The 23,731-nt window shown below is 60.8% G+C and overlaps 10 protein-coding genes across 10 annotated transcripts; 5 read left to right on the forward strand and 5 right to left on the reverse strand.

The window, feature by feature from the left end:
- Positions 1-1,827: 1,827 nt before the first annotated feature.
- On the reverse strand, positions 1,828-3,768 carry BXZ73DRAFT_90801 (cytochrome P450; the record flags this gene model as incomplete). The annotated part of the gene is made up of 7 exons (XM_048025761.1): positions 1,828-2,282; positions 2,341-2,530; positions 2,598-2,717; positions 2,785-2,900; positions 2,963-3,111; positions 3,179-3,503; positions 3,576-3,768. The coding sequence occupies 7 exons, from the start codon at positions 3,766-3,768 to the stop codon at positions 1,828-1,830; spliced, it is 1,548 nt and encodes a 515-aa protein (XP_047876470.1).
- A 953-nt stretch (positions 3,769-4,721) lies between these two features.
- BXZ73DRAFT_102698 (short-chain dehydrogenase) lies at positions 4,722-6,413 on the forward strand (the record flags this gene model as incomplete). Its single annotated transcript, XM_048015325.1, has 10 exons — positions 4,722-4,745; positions 4,802-4,827; positions 4,898-5,117; positions 5,245-5,257; positions 5,323-5,547; positions 5,727-5,740; positions 5,809-5,902; positions 6,031-6,141; positions 6,227-6,255; positions 6,321-6,413. The coding sequence occupies 10 exons, from the start codon at positions 4,722-4,724 to the stop codon at positions 6,411-6,413; spliced, it is 849 nt and encodes a 282-aa protein (XP_047876471.1).
- Positions 6,414-6,718: 305 nt separating this feature from the next.
- BXZ73DRAFT_78587 (DUF962-domain-containing protein) lies at positions 6,719-7,597 on the reverse strand (the record flags this gene model as incomplete). The annotated part of the gene is made up of 5 exons (XM_048022902.1): positions 6,719-6,849; positions 6,990-7,164; positions 7,227-7,383; positions 7,442-7,518; positions 7,568-7,597. The coding sequence occupies 5 exons, from the start codon at positions 7,595-7,597 to the stop codon at positions 6,719-6,721; spliced, it is 570 nt and encodes a 189-aa protein (XP_047876472.1).
- Positions 7,598-7,946: 349 nt separating this feature from the next.
- BXZ73DRAFT_102700 (protein transport protein Sec22) lies at positions 7,947-8,820 on the forward strand (the record flags this gene model as incomplete). Its single annotated transcript, XM_048015326.1, has 5 exons — positions 7,947-8,018; positions 8,068-8,177; positions 8,236-8,396; positions 8,449-8,610; positions 8,666-8,820. The coding sequence occupies 5 exons, from the start codon at positions 7,947-7,949 to the stop codon at positions 8,818-8,820; spliced, it is 660 nt and encodes a 219-aa protein (XP_047876473.1).
- Positions 8,821-9,199: 379 nt separating this feature from the next.
- Positions 9,200-11,535, forward strand: BXZ73DRAFT_102701 (uncharacterized protein; the record flags this gene model as incomplete). The annotated part of the gene is made up of 6 exons (XM_048015327.1): positions 9,200-9,354; positions 9,423-9,437; positions 9,492-9,585; positions 9,647-9,684; positions 9,746-10,988; positions 11,071-11,535. The coding sequence occupies 6 exons, from the start codon at positions 9,200-9,202 to the stop codon at positions 11,533-11,535; spliced, it is 2,010 nt and encodes a 669-aa protein (XP_047876474.1).
- A 474-nt stretch (positions 11,536-12,009) lies between these two features.
- Positions 12,010-16,721, reverse strand: BXZ73DRAFT_48964 (exoribonuclease 2; the record flags this gene model as incomplete). Its single annotated transcript, XM_048020156.1, has 15 exons — positions 12,010-12,208; positions 12,485-12,921; positions 12,977-13,280; positions 13,331-13,476; positions 13,533-13,590; positions 13,645-13,725; positions 13,793-14,088; positions 14,275-14,603; positions 14,656-15,169; positions 15,221-15,346; positions 15,400-15,551; positions 15,601-15,714; positions 15,764-15,896; positions 16,480-16,616; positions 16,670-16,721. Coding segments are annotated over 15 exons (3,078 nt in total), but the record flags the coding sequence as incomplete, so codon positions are not given.
- Positions 16,722-17,304: 583 nt separating this feature from the next.
- BXZ73DRAFT_49031 (ACBP-domain-containing protein) lies at positions 17,305-19,039 on the reverse strand (the record flags this gene model as incomplete). Its single annotated transcript, XM_048020171.1, has 6 exons — positions 17,305-18,377; positions 18,426-18,519; positions 18,569-18,641; positions 18,722-18,785; positions 18,851-18,864; positions 18,918-19,039. 6 exons carry the CDS (start codon positions 19,037-19,039, stop codon positions 17,305-17,307), a joined length of 1,440 nt encoding a protein of 479 aa, XP_047876476.1.
- Positions 19,040-19,522: 483 nt separating this feature from the next.
- Positions 19,523-19,955, reverse strand: BXZ73DRAFT_49000 (uncharacterized protein; the record flags this gene model as incomplete). The annotated part of the gene is made up of 2 exons (XM_048020162.1): positions 19,523-19,638; positions 19,697-19,955. Coding segments are annotated over 2 exons (375 nt in total), but the record flags the coding sequence as incomplete, so codon positions are not given.
- A 153-nt stretch (positions 19,956-20,108) lies between these two features.
- On the forward strand, positions 20,109-20,600 carry BXZ73DRAFT_90806 (uncharacterized protein; the record flags this gene model as incomplete). Its single annotated transcript, XM_048025762.1, has 1 exon — positions 20,109-20,600. The coding sequence occupies one exon, from the start codon at positions 20,109-20,111 to the stop codon at positions 20,598-20,600; it is 492 nt and encodes a 163-aa protein (XP_047876478.1).
- Positions 20,601-22,182: 1,582 nt separating this feature from the next.
- BXZ73DRAFT_49022 (metalloprotease) lies at positions 22,183-23,239 on the forward strand (the record flags this gene model as incomplete). The annotated part of the gene is made up of 4 exons (XM_048020167.1): positions 22,183-22,439; positions 22,503-22,845; positions 22,906-23,099; positions 23,161-23,239. 4 exons carry the CDS (start codon positions 22,183-22,185, stop codon positions 23,237-23,239), a joined length of 873 nt encoding a protein of 290 aa, XP_047876479.1.
- Positions 23,240-23,731: the final 492 nt, after the last annotated feature.

Here is a 23,731-nt window from a genome sequence, read left to right on the forward strand (position 1 = left end):
ACCTGGAAGTCCTCTTGACAGCTGTTGAGTCGGCTTTATGTCTGATTTGCGGGAGGTGCCCATCCTTATATATGAGATGTAACATCTGGAGCCCTGAAAACACCCACAATCTCTTCGGGCGGAAGTAGGTATCTCGAGTCTCGACGCCAGTTGATCATGTGTAGTGCTAAAATTCCGCTATGTAACCGGAAGTCTGATGGCGAACACCGGCCCAGTATTTGATGCGCGTAAGCAGCACGTTGATAAACGCACTCGCCGGCACCCGCAGAGATCTTTCGCTCACGTACGTCCATTGTCATCCGCACTTCTCAGCCATTAGCCTGCTGCCGGGTCAGGCCGTCGCACAACATCATCGCGCGAAGATGTCGATGACGCTATCATGTCTTGTCCTTGAGGTTCTCGCGACTACGCGCGTGCGCAGTTCTCCGATGGCCGATCGAGCGTTCGAGTCCATGTACACAAATAATCAATGTGGCATCGCGGGTCCCAATGGGCGCTTGACTAGACTCCCGGCGGATCACAACCAAAACCGGACAAGCCTCAAGGCCTCAAGCTCAAAGCCTAAGGGCTTAAGTTATCGCACACGACACGTTGAGAGCGAATACAGGAGTACTTATGCATACAACTCAAGTATTCAGTCGAGACTAGCGTCATGCACAAACAGGTATCTGCTGCAGTGGGCGCTGATCTGCCATCCACCCGTTTGCCGCCCGCCCCCTGGGCTGGTCAGTAGAAGGCAAAATCTAAAAATCTATGCCGTGCTTTCGCATCTTGCCGAGATCGTACACCCCAAGTCACATGATGCTCTACATAAAAATCCACTTACAAAGGTAGACACGGGCAGAAACTGGCAGCTACCCTTAATCTCTCATACGCAATTTCGGAAATCTGTTCATTGAGATGCATAAATAATGCCTGTAGCTTCCACTCCCGTAAAACACTATGAGCCATCATTCGACTTATTTCTCGTCAGCATGTTCCCCGAAGGCCAGACCTTTCCGAATGTCTTCCGATCTCGCGCAATCATGTCAATTTTCACTTGTAGTCTCCAAGGTCTTCTGGCTTCCGGTCGGGTCCGCCCAAAGTCCGCATTCTCCGGTACGAACGCTGGACGTATGGCGAGAAACGCCTGCCAAATCGAACCTGGCGCGCCAGCAATCAATCAGAACTCGCCTGGCGCACGCAGCTGGTTTTGCATGCAGAACGGTCAACCCGCCAGCCTAGAAGCGTTCACCGTCGGAGGTCCCCAGGGCCCGAGCGCCGAGTCCGAGCTGGACCCTGCCCTGGTTAGGGCCAGCGTACGCCCGAGGCCCTGGCGTTAGAGGGAGGAGAGTTTTCGCAAGCGGCGGAGCATGCGGACCTGGATCCACGGTTCGTGGTGCATTGTGCGCGCGCGAGACGCAAATTTATGGGCACCAGTTGTGCGTTTGTGATGCATGCGCTGGTGAGTGAAGAGCACACACCGGGCCGTACCGCAGCTTCACGCACACTGCAGAAAGAGAGCGGGAAAACCAAGTATTTGTATAGTATGTACAGCGGATGTAGTGTATGCATACAGGGGACCTCTTCCGGAGTTTTGAGATTTGTACAGAGTACGTCAGCACCGTGGACCAGCGATGTCCAGGTGCGACACATGGTTGAGGGTGACAGGAACAGAGTGTGAGTACAGTAAGAGTAAGGGGGGAATGCGCACTAGGCGTGCACGGCCTTGAGAAGGGGTATCGTCTCGGGTGTGAACGGACGAACGAAAAGCAAGAGCAGGGGGGTGTAAACATGTAAGCCACCCATCTAGATCTCCAGTCCCGCCCGGCGAGCGGTGACTGCCGGTCAGCGCTGCGCCTTCGCCTGCGCGCGCTCGACGGCGACGTGCTGGAGGAGCGCCTCCGCCTTCGCGTTCCGCGCCTTGACCACGCACTCGAACGGCGGCGGGTGCGAGACCGTGCCGGTCGTGAACTCGGTGTCGGGCTCGACGGGCGTGCCGTTCACCACCGGCTTCTCCACGCGGAAGACGGCGAGCGACATCGCGATCGTGATCCACACCGACGAGTCCGCGAGCTGCAGGCCGGGGCAGATCCTGCGCCCGAACCCGAACACCATCTCGCGCGGGTCGACCTCGGGCGCGTGCCCGGGCGAGGCTATGAACCGGTCCGGGTTGAAGGCCAAGGGGTCGGGGTAGGTCTCCAGGTTGTGGAGCATCTTCCAGACGTTCGCGATGAAGATGGTGCCCTTGGGGAAGTGGTAGCCCTCGTAGACATCGTCCTCGATCAAAACGTGGGGGACCGCTATGTGGAGAGTGTGTCAACGGCTTGTGGGAAGCGCCATGAGGAAACGAGTGTGTACCAAGGGGAGCGACCTGGTTCCAGCGGAGGGTCTCGCGGAAGATCGCCTCGACGTACGGGAGGTTGTCGCGGTCCTCCGCGGACGGGAGGCGGTCCATGCCAACGACACGCTCGATCTCGGCCTGCGCGCGCTCCTGGATCTCGGGATGGAGGGTCATGGCGAGGTAGAAGGTCTGGATAGCGGACACGGTCTAGATGGATGGCGCGGAGAAACAAGGTCACGTGAGGCAAACGCGTGGTGCATTTGCGGATGCTTACCGTGTCCGCACCTCCGGCGTAGAGCGACGACGCGGCGTTCTTGATGAGCAGCTCGCGTTCGGGGGTCACTCCACCCTCGAGCGCATCCGACGTGAAAGATGGAATCGCGGTGCCGGCCGCCTGAGGAAGCATCAGCCAGTGCATTCCGTTCCTGTGCCGCGACCGCTTATCGCAGAAGGGTTCTCACCATCTGCTTCTTGACCCACTCATGAGGCTTGTCGCACATCTCGTCCAAGGTAGCACGCCAGGCTGCGGCAGTCTTCTTGAAGCTGGCACCAGGGAACCAAGCCGGCACGTGTACAACTGTGGGCGGCCCCGTGTGAGTGGGAACACCGGGAATGTGAAGCAAACAATATCAGACGGACGAGCAGGGAAGATGTTCGCCATGAAGGCACCCGCAGAGGTGCTGACCGCGAACTGCTCCATGGCCTCGTCGACGGTAGCAACGAACTGGTCGTTCTCGCCTTGGATCTGGTATCCGTGCGACATCATGAGGATGATGGCTCCCGCGCAGCTAACATTGTACACCCTGGTCAGACATGCATTCGATCACCACGGGACATGAGAGCGGGAACGCGCACTTCTGGATGTGCTTGACAAGCTTTTCGGGAGTCTGGGCGAGGTCGAGGACGAAGTCGCGGGTGGCGTTGTCGACGATGGGCTGGAATCGCTCCATGTTCTTGCGGGAGCCGATGAGCTGGAAGATGAGGCGGCGGTACTCGCGGAAGTTGTTGCCGTAAGGGAGGAGTACGAGAGTGCGGTTCCAGCCGACGAGCTCACCGCCCATAGGGATGGTCGGGCGTGAAGAGTAGATTGCGCTCTTCTTGTCGAGGAGGGCAAATGCGTGCTTGGAGGAGTTGAGAATGACGTATGTGTTGCCGAGCATAGAGACGGAGCAGATGTCGCCTGAAGCGCGAAGACGAGTAGGGTTAGGATGGGACGCCGTGCAGCAGGAGCAGTGAGTCCCTGCGGACATACCAAAGCGATCACCCCACTGGGCGAAGGTTTTCCACTCGTGGCTCTGGGGCATGTCGAGCATGTTGCCGAGGAGGGGGAGGGGCTTGGGGCCTGGGGGGAGAGGACCGACGGGCTTCTTTGCGACGAGACGAGAAACGATGTAGAGCGCGACCACGACAGCAATGCCGTCCACGAAGTTGGGAGAGTAGGGCATGGCGCAGCGAGACCGAAGGCGAGAGAATCGGAAGGCGGCGCGCGCGGGAGGACGAGGCGAGCGGCGGCTGGGGCCGCGGGATTTAAGAGCGCTGGCGGATCGGTGGCGTGGCGGAAAAGCGGAGGCGGGGCGAAGGCGACAAGCAAATTGCAACGACCGCAGTCTGGGGGAACGAAGCACCGGGCGGGAAAGGCAGGTGCAGACCAAACTTCTAGGCCCGCTCGCTTGTCACCTGCTTCCGCGGTGCCCACGGTGCCTGTACATGCAAGCCGTGTGGGAGGAGCGCCACCAATCCATCGCCTTCCTACAGGTTGGCAGGATCGAGAAGTTGTGGTAGCGACGCTTGTACGGCGCCCATGTTGAATTCATTTGGGACCTGCACGTCGTTTCAGCGAAGGATCAAACAGCAGTCCAGGGGGGTCACCGTCCTGGGCTGGCCAGACGACCGCTGACAAACAGAAGAGCAGAGCGCGAAGCTGATCCATGAGGCGAGGCGGTAAATTTTGACCTGATAGTTGAGAATAGGAGCCCGTAGTGCCATCGTGTCCAAGCGGACAGCGTCGGTGGCCACGAGAGCAGGTCGAGCAGGATGACGTCGGGACAATGAAAGAGGCGGAAACGCCCAGCACGTGTCGCCCCTGGATCCTCCCCCGTCCAGAGCTGCGCATCGCGCCGGCTACGGCCCGAGACGGTCTGCCCACGCGCATCGTACCTGCGCTGCGCAACGCTTCCGCTCTTTCTGTGCTGTGGCCTGCCACAGCAACGCGTAAAGGTCACTCCTACTACCGATACTGGAGTACTGGCCATCGGCGCCCACAGCGACCTTCTCCACCGGGTTATCGATGAGGCAAACTGATGAACAGGGGCTTATCTCGCCCGTCAAACGTTAAGAGTCCATCTCCATCCTCTTTCCTCTCCTCCATCTCCCATCTTTCTGCTCACCATCCCACACAATGCCCGGTCGCGTTCAGAACAAGGTGCGCATTGCCCTGTGCGCGCGTCCCTCAGGGCACTCACAGAGCCCGACGTCTAGGGTGCCCTCATTACTGGTGCCGGATCGTGAGTGATCATTGCGCATACAGCCCGAGTCATACACTGTGCGATGACGCGCTCATCTCTCTCCCCACAGTGGCATTGGGATGGAGTCTTCCATCCTCTTTGCATCCGAGGGCGCCGACGTCCTCCTCGTCGACATCAACCTCGCCGCTGCTGAGAAGGTCCTTGCGCTCATCAAGGACCGCTTTCCCAACGTCAAGGCCGCCGCAATCAAGGCTGATGTGGGCAAGGAGGCCGATATTAAGGCTGCCGTCGACAAGGCCGTTGAGCTCTTTGGCCGTCTTGACATCATGGTATGTCACCTTCCGCCGCAGTCCGCGCCCTTCCATCCCCTCGCCCTGGGCGGAACCGGGATACCCCGCGCATTTATCGCGCTCGTGTGAGAGAGACTGCTGATCATGCGCCTGTGATGACGTTCAGTTCAATAACGCTGGTACGCCTTCCCCGTCTCGCCTGCCCGGCGCTCGCTCATGCTCATTCCGCCAACGTCGCTCGCAGGAATCATGCACCCCGAAGACGACAACGCGCTGAACACTGAGGAGCGCATCTGGGACCTCACTATGTCGATCAACGTCAAGGGCGTCTGGTGGGGCTGCAAGTACGCCATCCTCGCCATGCGTAACAACCCTGCGGACCCCGCGCGGGGTCTCCAGACTGGCGGCAGTATCATCAACACCGCGTCCTTTGTCGCCATCCTTGGCGCGGCGACGCCCCAGCTCGCATGTGCGTACTCACCGCGTTCTACGTTCGCGCGATCGAGTCTCGCGGGGTGCGCGCGCGACCCGAGATCCACCGTCTCCCTGTCCCGCGCGCGATCGTCCCCTTCCATCTTTCTGTTCCTGGGCGATTCGCGCTGTCGCTCGCCTGCTGTCGCGTAGAATTCGGTTGACCCGTTTTCGCAGACACCGCGTCCAAGGTACGCTCGCGCCCATCTTGGGCGTGCTTCGGAGTTTACGGCGATCTCACCCGCCGCGTGCCTCGTAGGGCGCGGTGCTCGCGATGACCCGCGAGCTCGCCATGGTCCACGCCCGAGAGGGCATCCGCCTCAACTCGATCTGCCCCGGGCCCCTCAAGACGCGTGCGTGCTCCGTCTTCGCTCACGCTCGCGCCGCTCACCCCACCTTCTGCCTCAATCGTTCCGCCGCGCGCCCTTCCGGCGGCACATGCGCTTCTCCGCCCTGCCCCTCACGCTTCTCCGTCGCCCAGCGCTCCTGATGGACTTCCTCAACACGGCCGAGAAGCGCGACCGGCGGATGGTCCACCTGCCGATGGGCCGCTTCGGCGAGGCGGTCGAGGTCGCGAAGGGCGCGCTCTTCCGTGCGTGCCTTCCCCCCCTCCCTTCGCTGCTCTTCTTTGCCCTGACCTCCGTTGCTGATCCGGCGTGCCGATGTCTCGTTTGCAGTCGCGAGCGACGACAGCAGCTACATGACGGTGCGTGCTCCGGCGTGCGCTCCAGCGCTGGTTCATGGGCGCGATGCTGATGCGGCGGGCTACAGGGCACGGACTTGAAGGTCGACGGCGGCCTTACCTCGTGCTACGTAACCCCGCTCGGCGAGCCCGTGCTGCCCCCTCCTTCTTCCCTCGCGTAAGCGGGCGCGTGGGTGCAGAGAGAAAGAAGACGGATTGGGCGGCGAGAAGCAGACGCGCGGCGAAAAAGTGTTGTACATGTACATCAGATCCTCCACACGCGTACAGGAAGCGTTAAATAACTCGCAACCGACACCGGCAAGGGGACGTCGTGACGGGTAGGAGTCGAAGGGGTAAGCAAGCAAGTATCCGTGACACGCGCGGGTACGAAAGGGTTCGTAGATAGGGCAGTGAACTTGATGAAATATCCGACGCCTCCGAAAGTGGGTGGCACGCGCGCAGTGCCGTTATTCTGGGTAGGGGCTGCTCAGTAGGACTTGCTCTTGATTTTGCGAATCTCCTCGGTGATACTCGCGTGAATCTCCTTCTGGAGCGGCTTGTTGTAACCGAGGCGGAAAAGGACCTCGAGGTGGACGAAGAGGGGTGCGAGGACGAGCGCTGTGGAGGGGGCGGTAAGCGTCCAGCCAGGGCGCGTGGGGCGACTACACGAGTTAAAGAGGCGAAAGCAGAGACAGACGCGAGGGGAGGAGCGCGAGCGAACGAAAGCGCAGGGAGACGCAGAGCGGAAGGAGACGCACCTCCGAGCAGGTTGTCTAGCAGCGCGGGGGAGCGGCCCTCGGCGAGGAAGTGGCCGGCGAACTGGAAGATCCACGAGACGACGTGCGCGTAGAGCGCGGTGTCCATCCCGCCGGGCTTGTGCGCGTACGCGGCGGCAGAGAGCGTGGTGAGGATCATCTGGGGCGTGTACAGGATCTGGGCGGGGGGCGGAGGCGGGTCGGTCACGTGGCGCGCGCACGAATGGGCAATGGGCGTACCGTCGCGACGGGCTCGAGCGCAAAGTAGTAGAGGAGGCATGCGCCAGCCCAGAGGGTGGACCAAGTCAACTCAAAAGTGAGGTAGTCGTTGATCGCGACGTGGATGGAGGGGAAGAAGGACGGGACGGGGACTTGGGCGCCGAGGACGAGGCCGGTCCTGTGTGTAGGGATGTTTTAGAAGAGCGCGTAGGACGAGGAGGTGCGTATGCACTCACCAGAGGAGGACGGGGACAAAAACCATGTGGATCGCGACATTGACGGGATGGTCATGGTACGCGCCGTAGAATGTAAGCTGGGATCTGGCGTGAGCACACTGCAGCGATCGGGCCACACGAACTGACCTGGTGCTTCACGTTAAGGAGATGGGACATGTTTGCAAGAGGCCCGAAAGCGCAGTGGGCGGGCGGGGAGCGAGGGGAGATGGACGAAGGGCAGCAGGACCTGAGGCGAGCCGGTTAACATGTGCAATTGCAAAAGGCAGAGCTCGCCGGGTCTGTCGGACGTCATGCGCTGAGCCCGGCAGAACCAGGCTGCTCCGGGCAGCCGGCGCCGGGCGTGGCGCGCAACGCCGACAAGGCACGCACGTGAGCAGCGCACCACGTATCGGCGTCTGGCCGTCTTACTATGGCACGTCAGTCGCGCCTCCTGCGCTCCAGCCACCGTCTTCCTCGTTCTCGACCGCCCTCCGACCCTCGACGCTCCCTAGTCTTTTCAAACGACATGGTTAAGTCCACGCTTGTTGTCCGGGCCTCAGACGCCCTTCCCCTCGCCGCCAGTGTGGATGACGAGCAGGTCCGTTCGCGCTAGCTGCTCTACGGAGAAAGTGCTAATTGTTGAGCAGACGGAAATCGCCCTCTCGGAGCACAAGCAGCAAGCGAAGCTCATCTTCCGCCGGATAGGTCCTACCTCTGAACCCCGTTGCTCGATTGAGAGCGGGCAGTACACACTGCAGTGCGTTCACCTCTGTTGGCCGTCTTCGACCTTCGTTGCTCAGGCATTCTACCGGCAGCTACTACATTGCAGAAAATGTCATCTACCTCGTGATTGCCGAAAAGTCCTATCCCCGCAAGCTCGCTTTCTCTTACCTCGATGAGCTCTCGAAGGAGTTCCACACATCATATGGCGCTAGGGTAGACGGTGTGCGGAAACCATATGCGTTCGTGGGCTTCGGTGAGTTGCGAAGGCACTGCGCGCATACAACCACCAACCATCCCGCATACAGACACTTTCATGTCGAAGACGACTCGCCTCTACCAAGACACGCGGACAGCAAGCGCTGCAGGCAGCTCGAGCATGGACAAGCTCAACGACGAGCTACAGGACGTGACCCGGATCATGACCAAAAACATGGAGGAGCTTCTGTGGCGAGGGGACTCACTTGACCGTACGTCTGCCTGACCTCTGTGCGCACTGGCGGCTTTGACGCAACGCCTTCGCAGGGATGTCGCACCTGTCGACGTCGCTACGGTCCGAGTCGGAGAAGTACCGTCGGGCGGCTCGGAACATTAACATCAACGCGATGATTCGGCAGTATGCGCCGATTGGTGCAGTCGCCCTGCTGGTAATTATCTTCATCTACTGGCGGTTCTCATGAGGCACCGTGCTCTAGGACGGATTGGATGTACCCTGTATTCGCCACGTTTAATCTCTTTATTCTACTCCGGCCCCTTCCCTGCTTCGTGCTATCTCTGTGGGCCACAGTGTGCGCATGCCATGCTGCGGTGATAATGCAATGGCCACCACGTTGTCGGGCCACAGCCGCGCAGGGATCTTGCCGCGGGCACGCTGCACGACGGTCGGGTACGGAGGCTGGGTATTATATATACAAACAGATGATCTGCCATCTGCGATAACGTCCAGGATAGGCCTACTCTCTCCCGCTCTCAGCCTCTCTCCTTCTGACCCTCCCCCACCTTCTTCCTGGGCGCATCCCACCCTCCGTCCAGCCCTCCCGGAGACCGACCTTGATCGCTATGAATCCCTACGCCGCCCCGCCCTCGCCCCTCGTCGGGCACCCAACACCCTACCCCAACACCAGCCAGCAGGCGGCGCAGAACATCCAGCCCGGTTCGATCACATACACCACCACCGTGGGCAACGATGGCCAGGTCACCTACCACCCGTTCAAGTACGTCCTCTCTACTCCCCGCGACTCGATCATCCATATCTAATCGGACGTCTTGATCGCGCGCACAGGGCGGTCACAGCCAGGTGAGCCACTCATCCCTCCTTCACTTATTCTGCATATATATGCGTTGCGTCCAGCTACCAAACCCCGCAAGGAATCGTGAACGGCATCCAGTGGATCCCAGCCGAAGCCACTTCTGTCGTCCCGGCCAATGCCACCCCCGCCGATGCGGTATGTGCTCTCGATCTAGATCGGTGCCCCGCACGGATCCTGATCTCCCACGTACACACAGGGCTTCACGTCCTCCCGCCGCGCAGACTCCGACCGATGGTGAGCACGTCCTCTGTCCGCGAGTTTGCCCCACAGCGCCTCACGCGCATGCCCTCTGCAGGAGAGGCGACGAGGATCGCCGCCGCCGCCGGGAAAGCAAACGCTACGACGACGACGAAGAGGATGACTACTACCGCCGCGACCGTGAGCGCGAGCGCGACCGTCCCACAGACGACTACCGTCGCCGCGATCGCGATGACCGTGACCGCGAGGGCGCCGCTGAACGCCGCACGAGTACCTACGGGGGCCGTTATCCCGGCGAATACGACAAATACGCCTCTACGGACCTCGAGCGTCGCATGGAAAACCTCGATATCGACCGCCACAACCGTGACCGTGAACGCGAGCGCGAACGCGAACGTGAGCGCGAACGTGAATACGACCCCGCTCGTCCCCGACCCCGCCAAGGTTCGACCTACGGCGCCGAACGCCCCACAAGCACCTACCAGCCCGCGGCGGGCGGCGTTTACCCTGGGGCCTACCCCGGAAACGCAGGCAGTGGGTCCTCGTACACTCCCGCGGCAGGCGGTGTCTATCCCGTGGGTGCAACTGGCTCGTACCGCTCCGCGTCGCCGCGCCCCAGCGACCTCCCAGGACGACCCTCGTCGCCTTACCGCGCGGCGGGCTCAATCGCCGTTCCCCGCCCTGTGTCGCCCTACGCTCAACCCGCTGCGCCACGCCCTGTGTCTCCTTACGCTGCCGGGGGCATTATCCCTCGCTCAGCCTCGCCCTATCAAGCGGGCGGGATCCAGCGCGCCGCGTCGCCCTACGGCGGTGGGATGGTATCCACGGGTGCCGCTCCGTATGGGGCGCAGCCAATGTACTCCTCAGGACACGTCCTCGAGAGCCAGCCGATGTACCGCAACGCGTCGATGGGCGGGCGTGGCTCACGCGCCCCCAGCCCGTCTCCCTACGGCGCGAGCTCGGTCGCGTCCCCATACGGAGCCGCACCGTCTCCCTACGCGCCGGCCGCGCCCCTGAACGTGTACTCCAACCCGAACAACCCTTACGGCGAAGCGGCTGTTATCCCGCCCTACCCAGGCGGTATCGCGCCGAGCCCGCGCGCGATGAGCGCGCCGCTCGTGGGAATGCAGCCCGTCGGCGGCGCGGTGCAAGTCCCCGTGCCAGGCCAGCTCGCGCCCCCGGAGGGCTTCAGCCGGCCGCCGAACCGCGCGCATCCGTACACGCAGTTCGAGATGCTCAAGATCGGGGACATGGACGACGTGCTCGAGCAGATGCCGCGCATGCCCGCCGTGCTCGTCCCGCACGACGTGTACCACGAGGACTGGATCCGACTCATGACGGTGCGTTTCCCTCCCTTTGTCCCTCCTGTCCCTCCTTTCTCCTTTCTTGTCAGCGAGGCTGACATGCGTGATGTTCTTGCAGGACCTTGGGCTCGCCTGGTCCGGTCAGATCAACCTGCCCGCCGTTGACGGCCGCACGCCGAAGCGCTCCCAGATGGCGGCGGAGGTCATCGACATGTGGAACTCGTCGTTCTTCCGCCTCCGCGGCGTCGAGGCCGTGATCTACAAGGGCCGCGAGCGGCGCTCGGGGCGGTACGCGGGCACGCTCGACGCGTCGCTCCCGGGCGTGGACCCGCGCGACGTGTCGTCCCCGAGCGCGACGGACGACTCGGCGGAGGAGGAGCTCGAGCGGCGCGACCGCGACCGCGACCGGGCGCGGTACGGGCGCGCCGAGGCGGACGCACGCTGGCGGGAGCGCAAGGCAGAGCGCGCGGAGCGTAGGCAGCGGAAGCTGGATAAGAAGATCCGTCGGCGGCAGAAGGAGATGGACAAGACGTACTCGATGTACCTCCAGTGCGTGCCCCCGACGGACGAGCGCGGGCTGTGAGCGCGTGCGTCGCGAATGGGCTTGGTCGGGCGTGGGGGGTGTGGAGGGGGGTTGGAAAGGAAATATCATGCGATCAATGTACGTCTACTTATGTGCTATGCAGAGGCTTCACATGTATCTCCACGGGTTGCTCTCACCGTCTCGTCAATATCATGCATTACCGTCTACAGACAAACAAGAACAACGAGACCGAGTCTAGTCTAAAGGCTTATACAAGGATGAGTGCAACCGTGCCAGTCCTCAGCCTGACCGATGGTCTGCCGTACACGCCGATGTCGATGAACACTAACGAACATAAATAATCGAGGACATTATAAGGTAGAAGTACAGATACGAAGCCCATCCGCGTGCAGAGACGGAAGACAGCTGGCCTAGGAATATGGACAGTAGATCACGACGTTATGCGCAAACAGATAGATACCTGGAGACAGCCCGCAACGCTCCGCCCGAGCCGTCACTCGTACGTACGTGCGCTCAGTAGCCACGGCCGCGGCCGCGGCCTCGGTTTGCGTAGCCACCTCGCCCGCCATAGCCGCTCTGCACCTGAGGGGGAGGGCCGCCATAGCCTCCGTAGCCCCCACCGCCGCCCTGATTGTTGCCGTAGCCGCCGAAGCCGCCACCTTGGGTGTACCCGCCGCCGCCGTAGCCGGCTTGGTCGTAGCCGCCGCCCTGGCTCGCGTTGTAGCCCCCTTGGGTGTACGCGCCGTTCTGACCACCTTGGTAGCCGCTGTAGCCGCCGCGCCCGCCTTGATAGCCGCCAGTCGGCGGGCCGCTGGGGATCGCGCTGCCCCCGTAGCCGCCGTTGGCGAAGCCTCCGCGCCCGCCGCCCCCACGGCCCCCGCGTTGGGGCGGGCCCGCGAAATCGTTGAACTGCCCGCGCCCGCCGCCGCCGCCGCCGAACTGCTGCTGCTGGAAGCCGCCGCGGCCCCGGGCCGGGTACGGCTGGAACTGCTGCGGGGCCTGGGCGTACCCGTTGTTGGCGCCGAACCCGCCGCCGCCACCGTTGGGAATCTGGTTCGGGTTGGCCCAGTCGCCTCCGCCTCCGCCTGCTCCGCGCCGTCCGCCGCGGGGCTCGCGGTTGCGCTCGACGTGGAAGCTGCCGCCGTAGCCGCCGCGGCCGCGGCGCTCTCCTCCGCGCTTGGCGTGGTCGAGGTCCGCGGCGGAGAGCGATGGCTTCGGGCGGTGGACGTTCGGGAGGAGGACGGAGCGGTGGGGCTTGAGCTGCTTAGGGAAGAAGTAGAACGCGGACAGCGAGCGGTCGTTCTTGATGTCCGGCAGATCCTGGCCCACGAGCGGGGAGGGGAAGGTCGAGTCCGGGATGCAGTCCGGGTTCGGCAGGAGCGAGCCGTTCATGCCCTTGCTCAGCTTCGGATTGATGGGCAAAGGCTGTGTGGGGGCGTGTGAGAAATGAAGGCCGTCGCGTGCGACGAAATGAACGTACCTCGTCCTTCTTGCGCTTGCCGTAAAGCGCTTCGAGAGATGGGTACAGAGAGTTCTCCTCGAAGACGAAGAGGACATTGTTGCCCCACTTGTTGCGCCGGTGTTCGTCCGGGGTGAGATTTGAATACCGCGGGGCCATCGCTGACAAAAGACGAGATTCGTCGATGAAAGGAAGGAGCGCGACACCCTGCCAGGCCATGCGCTTGCCGTTCATGTCGATCTGGAATGTGGTGGGATAGAAGTCAATGATCGGAGATTCTGTGTCTGTCATGAGGTCATGGAACGGGGCTGGGATATGCGATCGACTAAAAACGCTGGTCAGCAGTGAGCGAAACGCAGCCAGAGGGATACGCACCTCGCAGCGGGGAAGACGCCCATCAGCTGCTCGAATGGCTTGAAAGGCTGCCCGATGTCAAAAGTGATGTCCATCTTTTCGAGATCCTCGAAGTCTGCCGCGAAGGGCGCGAAGTGGAAGGGGTAGTACCACTGCCACGAGGGGGTCTGGGCGCGGACAAGTCAGATGCATTCCGGACACGAGGCCGACGGGCGCGACGTACTCCCTGATAGTAGTAGTGCAGCACCCAAGCCATGCCCTCGACATAGCAGCGAGTGACCCTGGAATCCTACGTGAGCTGCCAGTCAAGCAAGTGCGGGCGGGCGGAAACTCACTGCTTCCTGAACTCGAGATCGCTGTACTCGACGTTGAACTTCTGGCGGTAGTAGCGCTCCCTGTAACCGGGTTCCCATAGCCTAAGATCGCGGATTCAGGGTCAATCGCGGCTCTCCCACGCAAGGCGGACGCGGCAGTTCCACGCACTTTACAAAGTCATCCTGCTCCACCGTCCCGTCTGGGTTCACTTTCATCGCGAGCGTCGGGTCCGCCCCAGCTGGCGCCTCCTCGTCCTCGTACGCCGGGACGTCGTCGCCGGCGGCCGTGTCGTCGTCGTTTTCGACGTCCTCGATGGTCCGCTTCATGCCACGCGGCTCCGAGCCATCCGCCATGGGCACGTCGTCGGCCGCTGCGGGCTCCGCGTCCGCGCTAGGCTCTGCGTTTGCGCTGGGCTCCGCCGGGGGGCCCTGTGCCCCGCTCTCGGGCTGGACGGACACGACCGGCTCCGAGATGGCGACGGTGCTGGACACGGGGGAGGGCGCACCGCCCAGGCCCGGGATCTCGATGTCCACCGCGCCGGTCACGGGCGGTACGATTGGCCCAGTCGAAGTGCTCGGGGACTTTACGACAGGCGAAGGCGTGGCCGCGGGCGCGGGCTTCGGCACCGCGTTTCTCGACGCCCTTCCCACAGGCACCAACGCGGCCATCTGGGCTTTGAGCGTCTCAGCCGCACTCAGGTTCGCGAGCCGGATCGCGGCGCGGTTCGCGACCACGTCGCGGTTCGAGCCGCCCATGGCCTGCGCGGCGATCGAGGCGTAGGACGTGGCTTCGGCCGTCTTTGGGCCACCGAGACCAATACTGTCGGCCTTCGCGGCAAAGTCGGGACGAGAGGGAAGGCCACTAGGAGCAGTGGGTGCAGCAGTGAGGTTCAAAGAAGCAGACGGTCCAGTCGACTTTTTGCTGGCCATATCCTTCTCTATTTTACGCCGCTTCGCGTTCTGATCCTGGCGCTCCTCGCCTACGGCCCGTGTCAGCTCCCAGCGGGCTGTCGAGACACGACTAACACTCACCTTCACGCCTCTTACGGAAGATGTCGTCCTCGCGGCTAGCGAGCGCCTCAAGAATGATCTGAGCTCGCGACATCTCCAGTTGTCCGTGGTTCGTGATATAGCCGCCCATACGAGACAGCTCCGTCCGCCAGATCTTCAGCAACGTATCGATGGCACCTTCGCGGATCTCGAGCGACGGCAAGTGCGGTAAGAAATCATTGCCAACGAAGAAGATGAGCAACACCCAATCATCAATCGCTTGTTCCAGGTTGAACGCGAAAGGCGTCTGCGGAACGTTTAGCTCTGCTTCAAGGTACTCTCGGAGAACCGAGACATCAAGCCAGATGAAAGGCTTCTTCTCCATCGGGGTCTTCTTAATTTCGGCCTTTTGCCCTGTGCACTGGGCAGCGTAGTGTCCTTCTTGGCCGCACGTGCGACATGCGGTGCGACTGCCCTCCTGATGGAAGACGTCCTCGCGCAGGACACGGAAGTAGGGCTCGTGGGTCGCCAGTGACAACATGATAAGATCGGCGTCCTGCAGTCGCGTCAGTAGGCCGGAAGGCGAGCGGGAAGGAACGTATCTCACTAGGCCATAGATGACGTGGCGAGTGTTGGGATCATGGCCCTGGTTGGTGCGCTGACGACGAACGTAGTCCATGATCTTGTGTTCACCTTCACCAGGGACACTCGCGTCGGAGATGATGACGTGCAGCTAGTGTGTTGGGTGAGTTCGACAAACGATCCAACGTTCAAGGGAGGGCGTACATCTTTCCAGCCAGGATCTGTGTTCATTTTCATGACGACCCAGTACCGCAGCGAGGCCGCGAGGAGGTCCATGAAAGGCGTGCCAGGGGTGATAGCATTGCTGTCCCAGGCTTTCTTGTTTCTGTCTTCTTCTGACAGCGTTTTACCCAAGGCTGCGCAATGCGTCAAGATTTGTCTGCCTCATAAGTCTTGAAAACTCACATTCCCAGAGCTTGATTGATTCCAGTCGGGCGTCCTCCTTCTCCTGAGCCTCCTGCGAAGACCGGAAGCGGCGAGAACGCTGCTGGTTCATTTTGGCGCGTGGAGCCACGCCATCTGGACGCCATGAGCTTCATGCCGCGGTCGAGGCTTGCATGCGACATACCAATAGCCATGAACAGTAGCCTCCGTGGCCTGACCATATTTACAACACGCTCGGTGTAATTGAAAATTTCAATCATCATCTCCTCCTCTGTTTCAGGAGCGGGCTTGCCCTCGGGGTGGGTACATGGGTGGACCTAAGTCGTTGTATGAGCAAAGCACGCATGGGCACTAGTGCAGCAAGGCGACAAGCATAACCGACAGAGTCGCCTCAGACGGAGAAGAGGGACACCAATAGCGAGACAGAGTGCATACATCGGCCCAGTGCCGTTCACACTGCCGCACTGAACTGACGTCTGTCTGCACGAACAAGACTCAAGAGCTGACCGGGCGCACGCCCAAAAACATCGCTCCACAGGCGAACCGCCTAGGGGTGGTCGAAGGCATGAGAAGCTCTCCAACGGAGCCCGTCGGCGTATTCCACGACGGCTGCGTAATACAGATGCCCATCATAGCCATGAGGTGGCACATTGGCCATCACACTGCTCAGAGCACACGTCTCGCGCATCTCTCACTCTGCCAGACTGCCTGGAGGAGAGTGGGACTCATGCCAAACATCCGCTCGGACAGCTCTTCAAACGTGGGGGACGCGAAACGAGGGAACACGGCAAAAAAGGGTCTGGGGTCGGACACATGCGGGGCGGGACTTGAGAGGCAGGGAGAGGCATCGTGTTGGGGACTTGGGGGACAACGACGCCACGGCATCGGGTATGCACTCACAATTCCGTTCATGTCAAGGTACAGATTGTCGAACTCTACACCGTTCGGGTTGGGCTCGGTGATGTCGAGCGGTACAGCGACCTCGTTCCCGTCAGCATCGGGGACCTTGACCGCCTCTGCCTCAATAACGGGGGAGACTGCAGTAGAGGTCAACAAGGGCACGCAGAGAGGGAAAGAGAGCGTCACGCACTAATTTTGGGATACTTCCTGCTGAGCCAACGGAAGAGCGCCGGGACACCCTGTGGATTGGTGTAAGCTCGCAGAATGCATGGGGAACATAGAGACGCACCATATTTGTATTTGGCGATGTCCAACGGACGGGAGGGGAGGGGGAGGGAGTGGTGGTAGGAGGAAGAAGACGGGTGACTGTGGCTGCCGTGGCAGAGCGTGATGTAAGCTGGGACTGGCGCCCGAGTTGGGGCTTGTCAACTGGCGCTCCGAACCAACTCCGAACGGACTTGCGCTGACTCGCTCGCGCTTTTCCACCATTCATCTGCGTGCTCTGTCTTGCTGCGGATACGACATCGGCCGACGGTGGGGCAAGCGGTTTGACTATCCGTTGTTCGCAGGCCGACGGTAACGCGCACACCGCAGGAGAACAACTGAGTCAAGCGGATGGTTCGCTTCCGACCAACCACAACAGTGACTACGTTCACCACACCATGCCATGCCTCGATGCTTCATAAGGCGCGTCATTCAAGTTAATCCTTGCAGAGAGGTTCGCAATGACTCCAGCTGCTGAAGGCCCTCACTATACTTGACGTGCGTCCCTCAGTCCGAGCTCACATACAATCCAATATAACTAAGCACCGCAAGATAGTAAGCCTACACCCCCCTCTCCGCCATGTGCCGCGGTGCCTGCTGGCCCACGATCGCCCTCCACAGCACGTTTAGTGCCACCGACACCTCCCGCCGGCGCACGCCCGTCCGCCGCCATCCCGTCGTGGCGACCGCGAGCACGCACAGCACGAAAGAGATGTCAAGGAACAGCCGACGGATGACGACAAAGGTCGGCGTGCGGCCCCCGTGCGCGTCTCCGCTCGCGAGGAAGACCGCGAGCTGGCGGAAGAGCCGGAGTGCGCGAGCGAGCGGCCGGAGGACGATCGACCACATGCCCATGTCGTCTAGATCCCACTGCAGAGGTGGCGCGTCTGGTCGCCCACCGGCGTGCCCGTAAGCGTACGGACTCCCGCGCCCGATAGAGGTGAGCGAGGCGGTAGAGTGGTGGACAACGCCCTCGAGGGTTTCAAGCCGTTCGGTGATGGCGGCGAGGTGCGCCTGCACGCTCTCCACCGCACGTTCAAGTAGTGGGAGTGATGCGGGTCGGGGTGGACCCGCCTGGAGTGGGTACTGTCGAGTGCCGGTGGTGGATGGGGGGCGGTATCCTGCCCTGGAGGGGTAGCCTTGGGCGGATGGAGGAAACTCGGGCGAGCGCGCGAGTTGTTCAGGATACGAGAGGCTGGTAGTGGGGGGGAATGCAGAAGAGGGTATAGATGTAGAAGACTCGGCGAACGCCGACTGCGTTTGGAATCCGGGGTGAGGCTGAGAAGTGGGAACAAGAGCTTGCGGTGGGGGTGACATTAGTAGAGTGCTTGCCATGGGTGTTCTGTAAGGGCGAGAAGAGAGCGACGACTGAGGACGATTGAGCTGCCCTGCGGCGTGAGGCGGAACCAGGGAATGAGGAACCCGGTCTAGCTCTTCGTCTTCCTCGTCAGTAGTGCTCTCGTCCGTTTCCGACTCCAATGGGTCAGGTCCAGGCCCACGTTGCTGGGCCTGGAGGGCCTGCGCTTGTGCATACTGCGCTTGCCGCAACGAGGCCGATGCCATCTGGCCTGAGGGACCTGCTTCTGAGGACCCGGAAGAGTCTGAACCAGGTGATGTAACACCTGTCGCACATTCTTGAGCACCCAGGAAGACCTGAAGACTGACTTGGAGGATGAACTCACCGCTCATAACAAGGTTGGTGGGATCGCCGGCATACGCTTCCAATTCCCGCACTAAGTCCCTCGCCACAGTCTTGTCGGAGTATTTGCGAAGTACCTATATTCTGATAAGCATGTGGCGACAAGCACAACGCAACGCAACTCACCTTAAGAAGAGCTTCAACGTACAACCACTTGGCCTCGTAAGGATCAAGGTCCTTGTGCTTCGCCCAAGCATCCCTGGAAAATAGAGAAGCATGTGATTATGGGGACGGACGCGGCTTCGAAGGGGCATGCAGACGACGCAGGGGCACACTAACCACTTCGCTCTCCCAAGCATATCCCAGACGTTCGGACGTTGACCTTGCACATTGCCAACAGTGGCTGCACAAGACGAAGCGGGGAGTCAGCGGTGTGCATAGCAAGGAAACCTGGAGCGTAGAATGCACCTTGCTTGTACAAGCTGTCGACCCGCAGTTAGTCTCTAGTTTCTGTGAAAGGACGGTATAGGCGCACCTGTACATGTTCAACTTGTCCTCATACCCCGTCTGAATAGGCCCCGTCTTGGGAAAGCCTTGCACAATCTCGACTGCGCGGTCAAATTGAGCATCAATGAGCTGGCGTGAATTGGCGTCCATGTTGAGAGGGTCCCTCCAGAAACCAAGATGAGTGAAGCCACAGGGCCCGACACCACGCAGGAGAAGGAGGGCCTCGGTGAGGGTGCGAGAGGCAGGAAGCGTGCGGGGAAGTATGACGGTGCCGGGTGGGGTGTGCGGATCGGCCACTGGCACCAGACGGTTGTCCCGATCAAGATACAGTTCCCACGAACTCAAATGCTCCGGGGACCGGCAGAGGCTTTCAAGTCGCTGGACACAAGTTTACACCTCAAGACCGCAAGCTTCAAGCCCGAAGTCGAAGACATCTAGTAGGGGGAATCGTCGGGAAAGCGCCGAAGCCCTAGTAAAGGAAGAGGTGGATGTTCGGACATCGACCAACCAGCACTTGGCAAACGAGGTACCGGGCTTATGACGTTTAACCTGCAGTTCCACGCGCAGCGAGCAAGAGTAGCAAGAGTATCGATTATAAGAAATGTATACATGACGAGGTAGTGACGCGACGCATTACGACAACTTCGCTGCTGGGGGTCCCGCTGCTGCCGATCCGGCAGACTCGCCGGTACTCCAGGTGTACTTCAAAGCGCCACGGATTCTCTCCTCGCGTTCACTGACGCACTTTCCTGGGGGCAAGGTTTGCTTAACACGAGAAAGCCGCTTAATTCGAAGGACGCGACGTACCTTTCCAGTACTTGAGACCCCAAGCCTTCCCATGAGATCCCTCACACTTCATCCTCGTTCGCGTCACTTCCCAGTAGCTCCCTTCGATCCCTATCCTGCCCCATCGAGCTTGATGGACCTTCTGGCCAACACCGTCCTTAGGATACTTTGATAGCACTTGGTAGAGGTTCGCGGGTTTGGTTGACAGTGATGGTGGCACCTCTGCGGGGAGCAGTCTTCGCAGCGACGCGAGAAGTTGGGGAGAAGTCATCGTGGATGATGGTAGGAAGAATGAATGAGGGTGGCAACTGGCGAGCCCGCGCGGAATGCGAGAGATTTTGGTGCGAGTAGCTCGCGGTGGTCGTGGATGTGGACAGGTCGTCGATTCCCAATCGGGAAGTCCCTGGCGCGCTCGACTCTTGTCCCGACTCCCATGCTCTCCTCCTCCCGCGCATCCCTCCTGAGGCTGGCCTCGGTCTCGCGAGCTTCAAGGGGTCTATGTATGCGCTATCAACACACCATCCCTCAGATTGACTCAACGTGCATCCCCCTCAAGCCGACTTGGTCGGTCAACAAGCTGCTTTCATCCTATCCCCGCCCGACAATCACCCCATCGACGCTGAAGAGGCTTCACGAACTGTCGGCGCTGATACCTCCGGCAGAAGGCACGCCTCAACATGATAAGCTAACTCGCGAAATGGAAGAGCTTGTGAAGCTCGTGGAGGCCGTCAAGCTCGTTGACGTGAGCGATGTCGCAGAGGATGGCGCAGTGCCGGACGGCAGGATATGGGTCGCGGGGGAAGGTATCAACCTGGATGCCCCGACGCAAGACGTGGACGAGGTGGACGGGCGCGCTTTACTGGCACACGCGTCGCGGACTATTGACGGCATGTACGTCGTGGAGTCAGACAAGCCTCGGGGTTAGCGAGTGAGTTCATCCTTCGACACGCGATTACCTGTGCTTACTTCTGATAGATGGGGTGGCTTTCTACCTCCTTGTACACGCAACGTACACGGCCCCGTTCTTTTTTTATCCGTATCCTTCGAGGGGGCCCATAGCCTGTCATTCATCGGCGACGGCTGTCTGGTCTGCGTAGTGTTGGGTACTTCAGACCCAAGACACGACAAATTCCAAATACTTGTTCGAGAGAACGCGCGAAGGTCCAATCAGCGCCAGTTTCGAAGTCACGACGTTTCCCGCTATCGCTGCTACGCCAATACGCCAAGCATTCACTCGACACCCCATATGCTGCGAAGTAGATTGCTCCGGAACACATGCGACACCCATGACCTGAGCGGCCTCTGCCCCCTGCGGCAATCGCCTGTTTACCACATGGACGCACCGGACGTTGCGGCTTCCACTGTTCCTCATCCTTCATTTTGCCCCTCCTACCAACTTCCTGCCTCCCAGCCGGGCGTTCGAACACCGACTTGGCTCACCGCCAGAACCCTTCGCGGTCGGTGTAAGTGTAGATTATCAATCACACTGATATCCGTCGCCTTCTGTGCCTCTCTTCCGCCCATGGTGCATTACAGCATTAAGGTGGTTGACATGGACGCTATCAACGATCAAGGTAGTTCATTCCAGCTACTGTCACACAACTAGGTCGGTCTCTCACCAATGTTCTACAGCTTCCTGATCATCGCTGCGCAATGCCAAGAAACGCTCGCCCTTCTTGCCGAGGCAGCTCGTCATCGGAATGCATAACGTACGCAGTCTAATATGCTTCAAGCGCTCAATTTGTGGTGATCTCCCGTAGGCTGCCCATGTTCTATGGGCTCCGGGAACTCATTCTCGGCAAATTCTTGAAGCACACTCACCCTGAATGCATGCCACCCGTCCCCTAGGCTTCATCACCATGACAGTAAGCGAGACATCTTCGTAATATTGCTTCATCTGCTCCTGGTGTGTACTGTCGTTCGCCAAACTGAGATGGCTAATTGACGAGTTTTGGATTATGTAATACAGTGCAGTGCACTTTGTGCTACTAGTGCCGGTCCACAACGCGCGGCCAATGCTCATGCCCGAATCGGTGGCTTCGCTTGGCATCAGTATGTTGTCCCCGCGTCGCCGCTGTCTACTCAATGCCGAGCGCAAGATAAGTCGTGTCGCCCACGCTGCTATGCATATGGTCTCCGAGCTTCTTCAAACCCTTTTTGGCAAAAGCAGCAGCCGCATGCTGGACGAAACGGATCGATGAGCATCTGCTGTGTAGTCCAGGGTCCTCTCATCCTTCAAGCCATCTGGTCGCAGTTGCCTGGTCCATGTGGGGAGATATCCGGGCCATGCACCGGGCCGTGATAGGGCCTTCTCTGTGCATCGCTGGCAAGGTCACGGACCCCGCGCGTCGCGAAGGCCCGGGACAGTGCATAACCTGGAGAGGTGTACAGGATGTATAAAAGCGGGCCCTCGTGCCCCGAGAAGAGCAACGACACCGTCTTCCCCACCGGTTTCGCCAGCGATAGCCTCCAGAGCTTGCACTTGCCCTCCCACGTCCCCCGTCGTCATGTTCAAGCCTGCTGCCTTCGCTCTCCTCCTCGCGACTGTCGCCTTCGCGTCGCCCGCTGCGCTCAACAGCACTGCGGCTCCCCTCCGCCGCGTCTGCGGTACCAGCATCTCCGACGAGAAGCTCGCTGCGGCTGAGGCTCACTTCACCGCCAACAAAGTCGAGGCGCCCTCCTCCCTCGTCGCGGCCACGGCCACCATTAAGCTCTACTGGCACGTGATTCAGGCGAGCTCCTCCCTCTCGGGCGGTAACATCCCGTACGCCCTCTCCTCGCTGCTGATTCTTGCTGCGACTGACCACCACTTCCGCACCGCCTGCAGCGACTCGCAAATCGCGGACCAGATCGACGTCCTCAACGCCGACTACTCTAACACCGGCCTCTCCTTCGTCCTCGCCAACACCACCCGGACGACCAACTCGAACTGGTTCAACAACGTCGGCCCCGACACCTCGCTCCAGACCACGATGAAGAACACCCTCCGCCAGGGCGGCGTCGCGGACCTCAACGTCTACTCCGTCGGCTTCAAATCGGGCGCCGGCGCGGGTCTCCTCGGCTACTCCACCTTCCCATCGGACTACTCTGGCGCGCCCAAGGACGACGGCGTCGTCATTCTCTACTCCTCCGTCCCCGGCGGCACCGCTGCCCCGTACGACCTCGGCCGCGTACGCACCCATTCCCCTCTCCTCTCTCGCTCCCCATGCTGACACCCCGTCCCCCACCAGACCCTCACCCACGAGGCGGGCCACTGGGTCGGTCTCTACCACACCTTCCAGGGCGGCTGCTCCGGCTCGGGCGACTCCGTCTCCGACACCCCCGCCGAGGCCTCCGCCGCGTTCGGCTGCCCCACCGGCCGCGACACCTGCTCGAGCGCCGGCGTCGACCCCATCCACAACTTCATGGACTACACCGACGACGAGTGCGTCTCTCCCCCCTTGCCCCACTCCACGCGATACTGACGAGCCCTCCCCTCCTCGCAGCTGCATGACCGAGTTCACCGCCGGCCAGGCCACCCGTCTCGCCGGTCAGGTCCGCACCTACCGCAGCATCTCGATCTGAGCGGAAGCGCCCCGCGCCGACTCCCCCCCAAGCGCAACGTCTCGCGACGAGTATGACGGTTGTACATGTGTAGGAGCACGCGACCCGCACGGTCGTTGTATGGCATCTGTACCGCTACCTCTGGATGTACTATTTGTCGTATACAAAACGAACTTTTGCAACCCAAACTCCTTTGCGTGTCCAACTTGTGCACTTCATATATACGGGTGGTCTCAAGTTCCACTTTGCCCTTAGGGGACACAGACTCGATTAAATTGAACCTCTTCCCTGTATCAGGCCCACGAGTGACGCTTCGGGGATGTAACGTCAAGTAAATCAACATTCGAAGGTCTGTGATACCAGGACACATTTTGCCGGGGGCACTGCCAACGCAAACTCAGCTCCCTCTTGGCGAAGAGGGACCCACAACTGCCAAACCATCGGCAGACAAGACCGCCAAGAACATGAACACAGGGGCACCCAAGTCGCTTTACGCGCCCAGAAGATCGACCA

This window comes from Epithele typhae, assembly GCF_022376455.1.
Source record: "Epithele typhae strain CBS 203.58 chromosome Unknown BXZ73scaffold_34, whole genome shotgun sequence".
NCBI classification, from domain to species: domain Eukaryota; kingdom Fungi; phylum Basidiomycota; class Agaricomycetes; order Polyporales; family Epitheliaceae; genus Epithele; species Epithele typhae.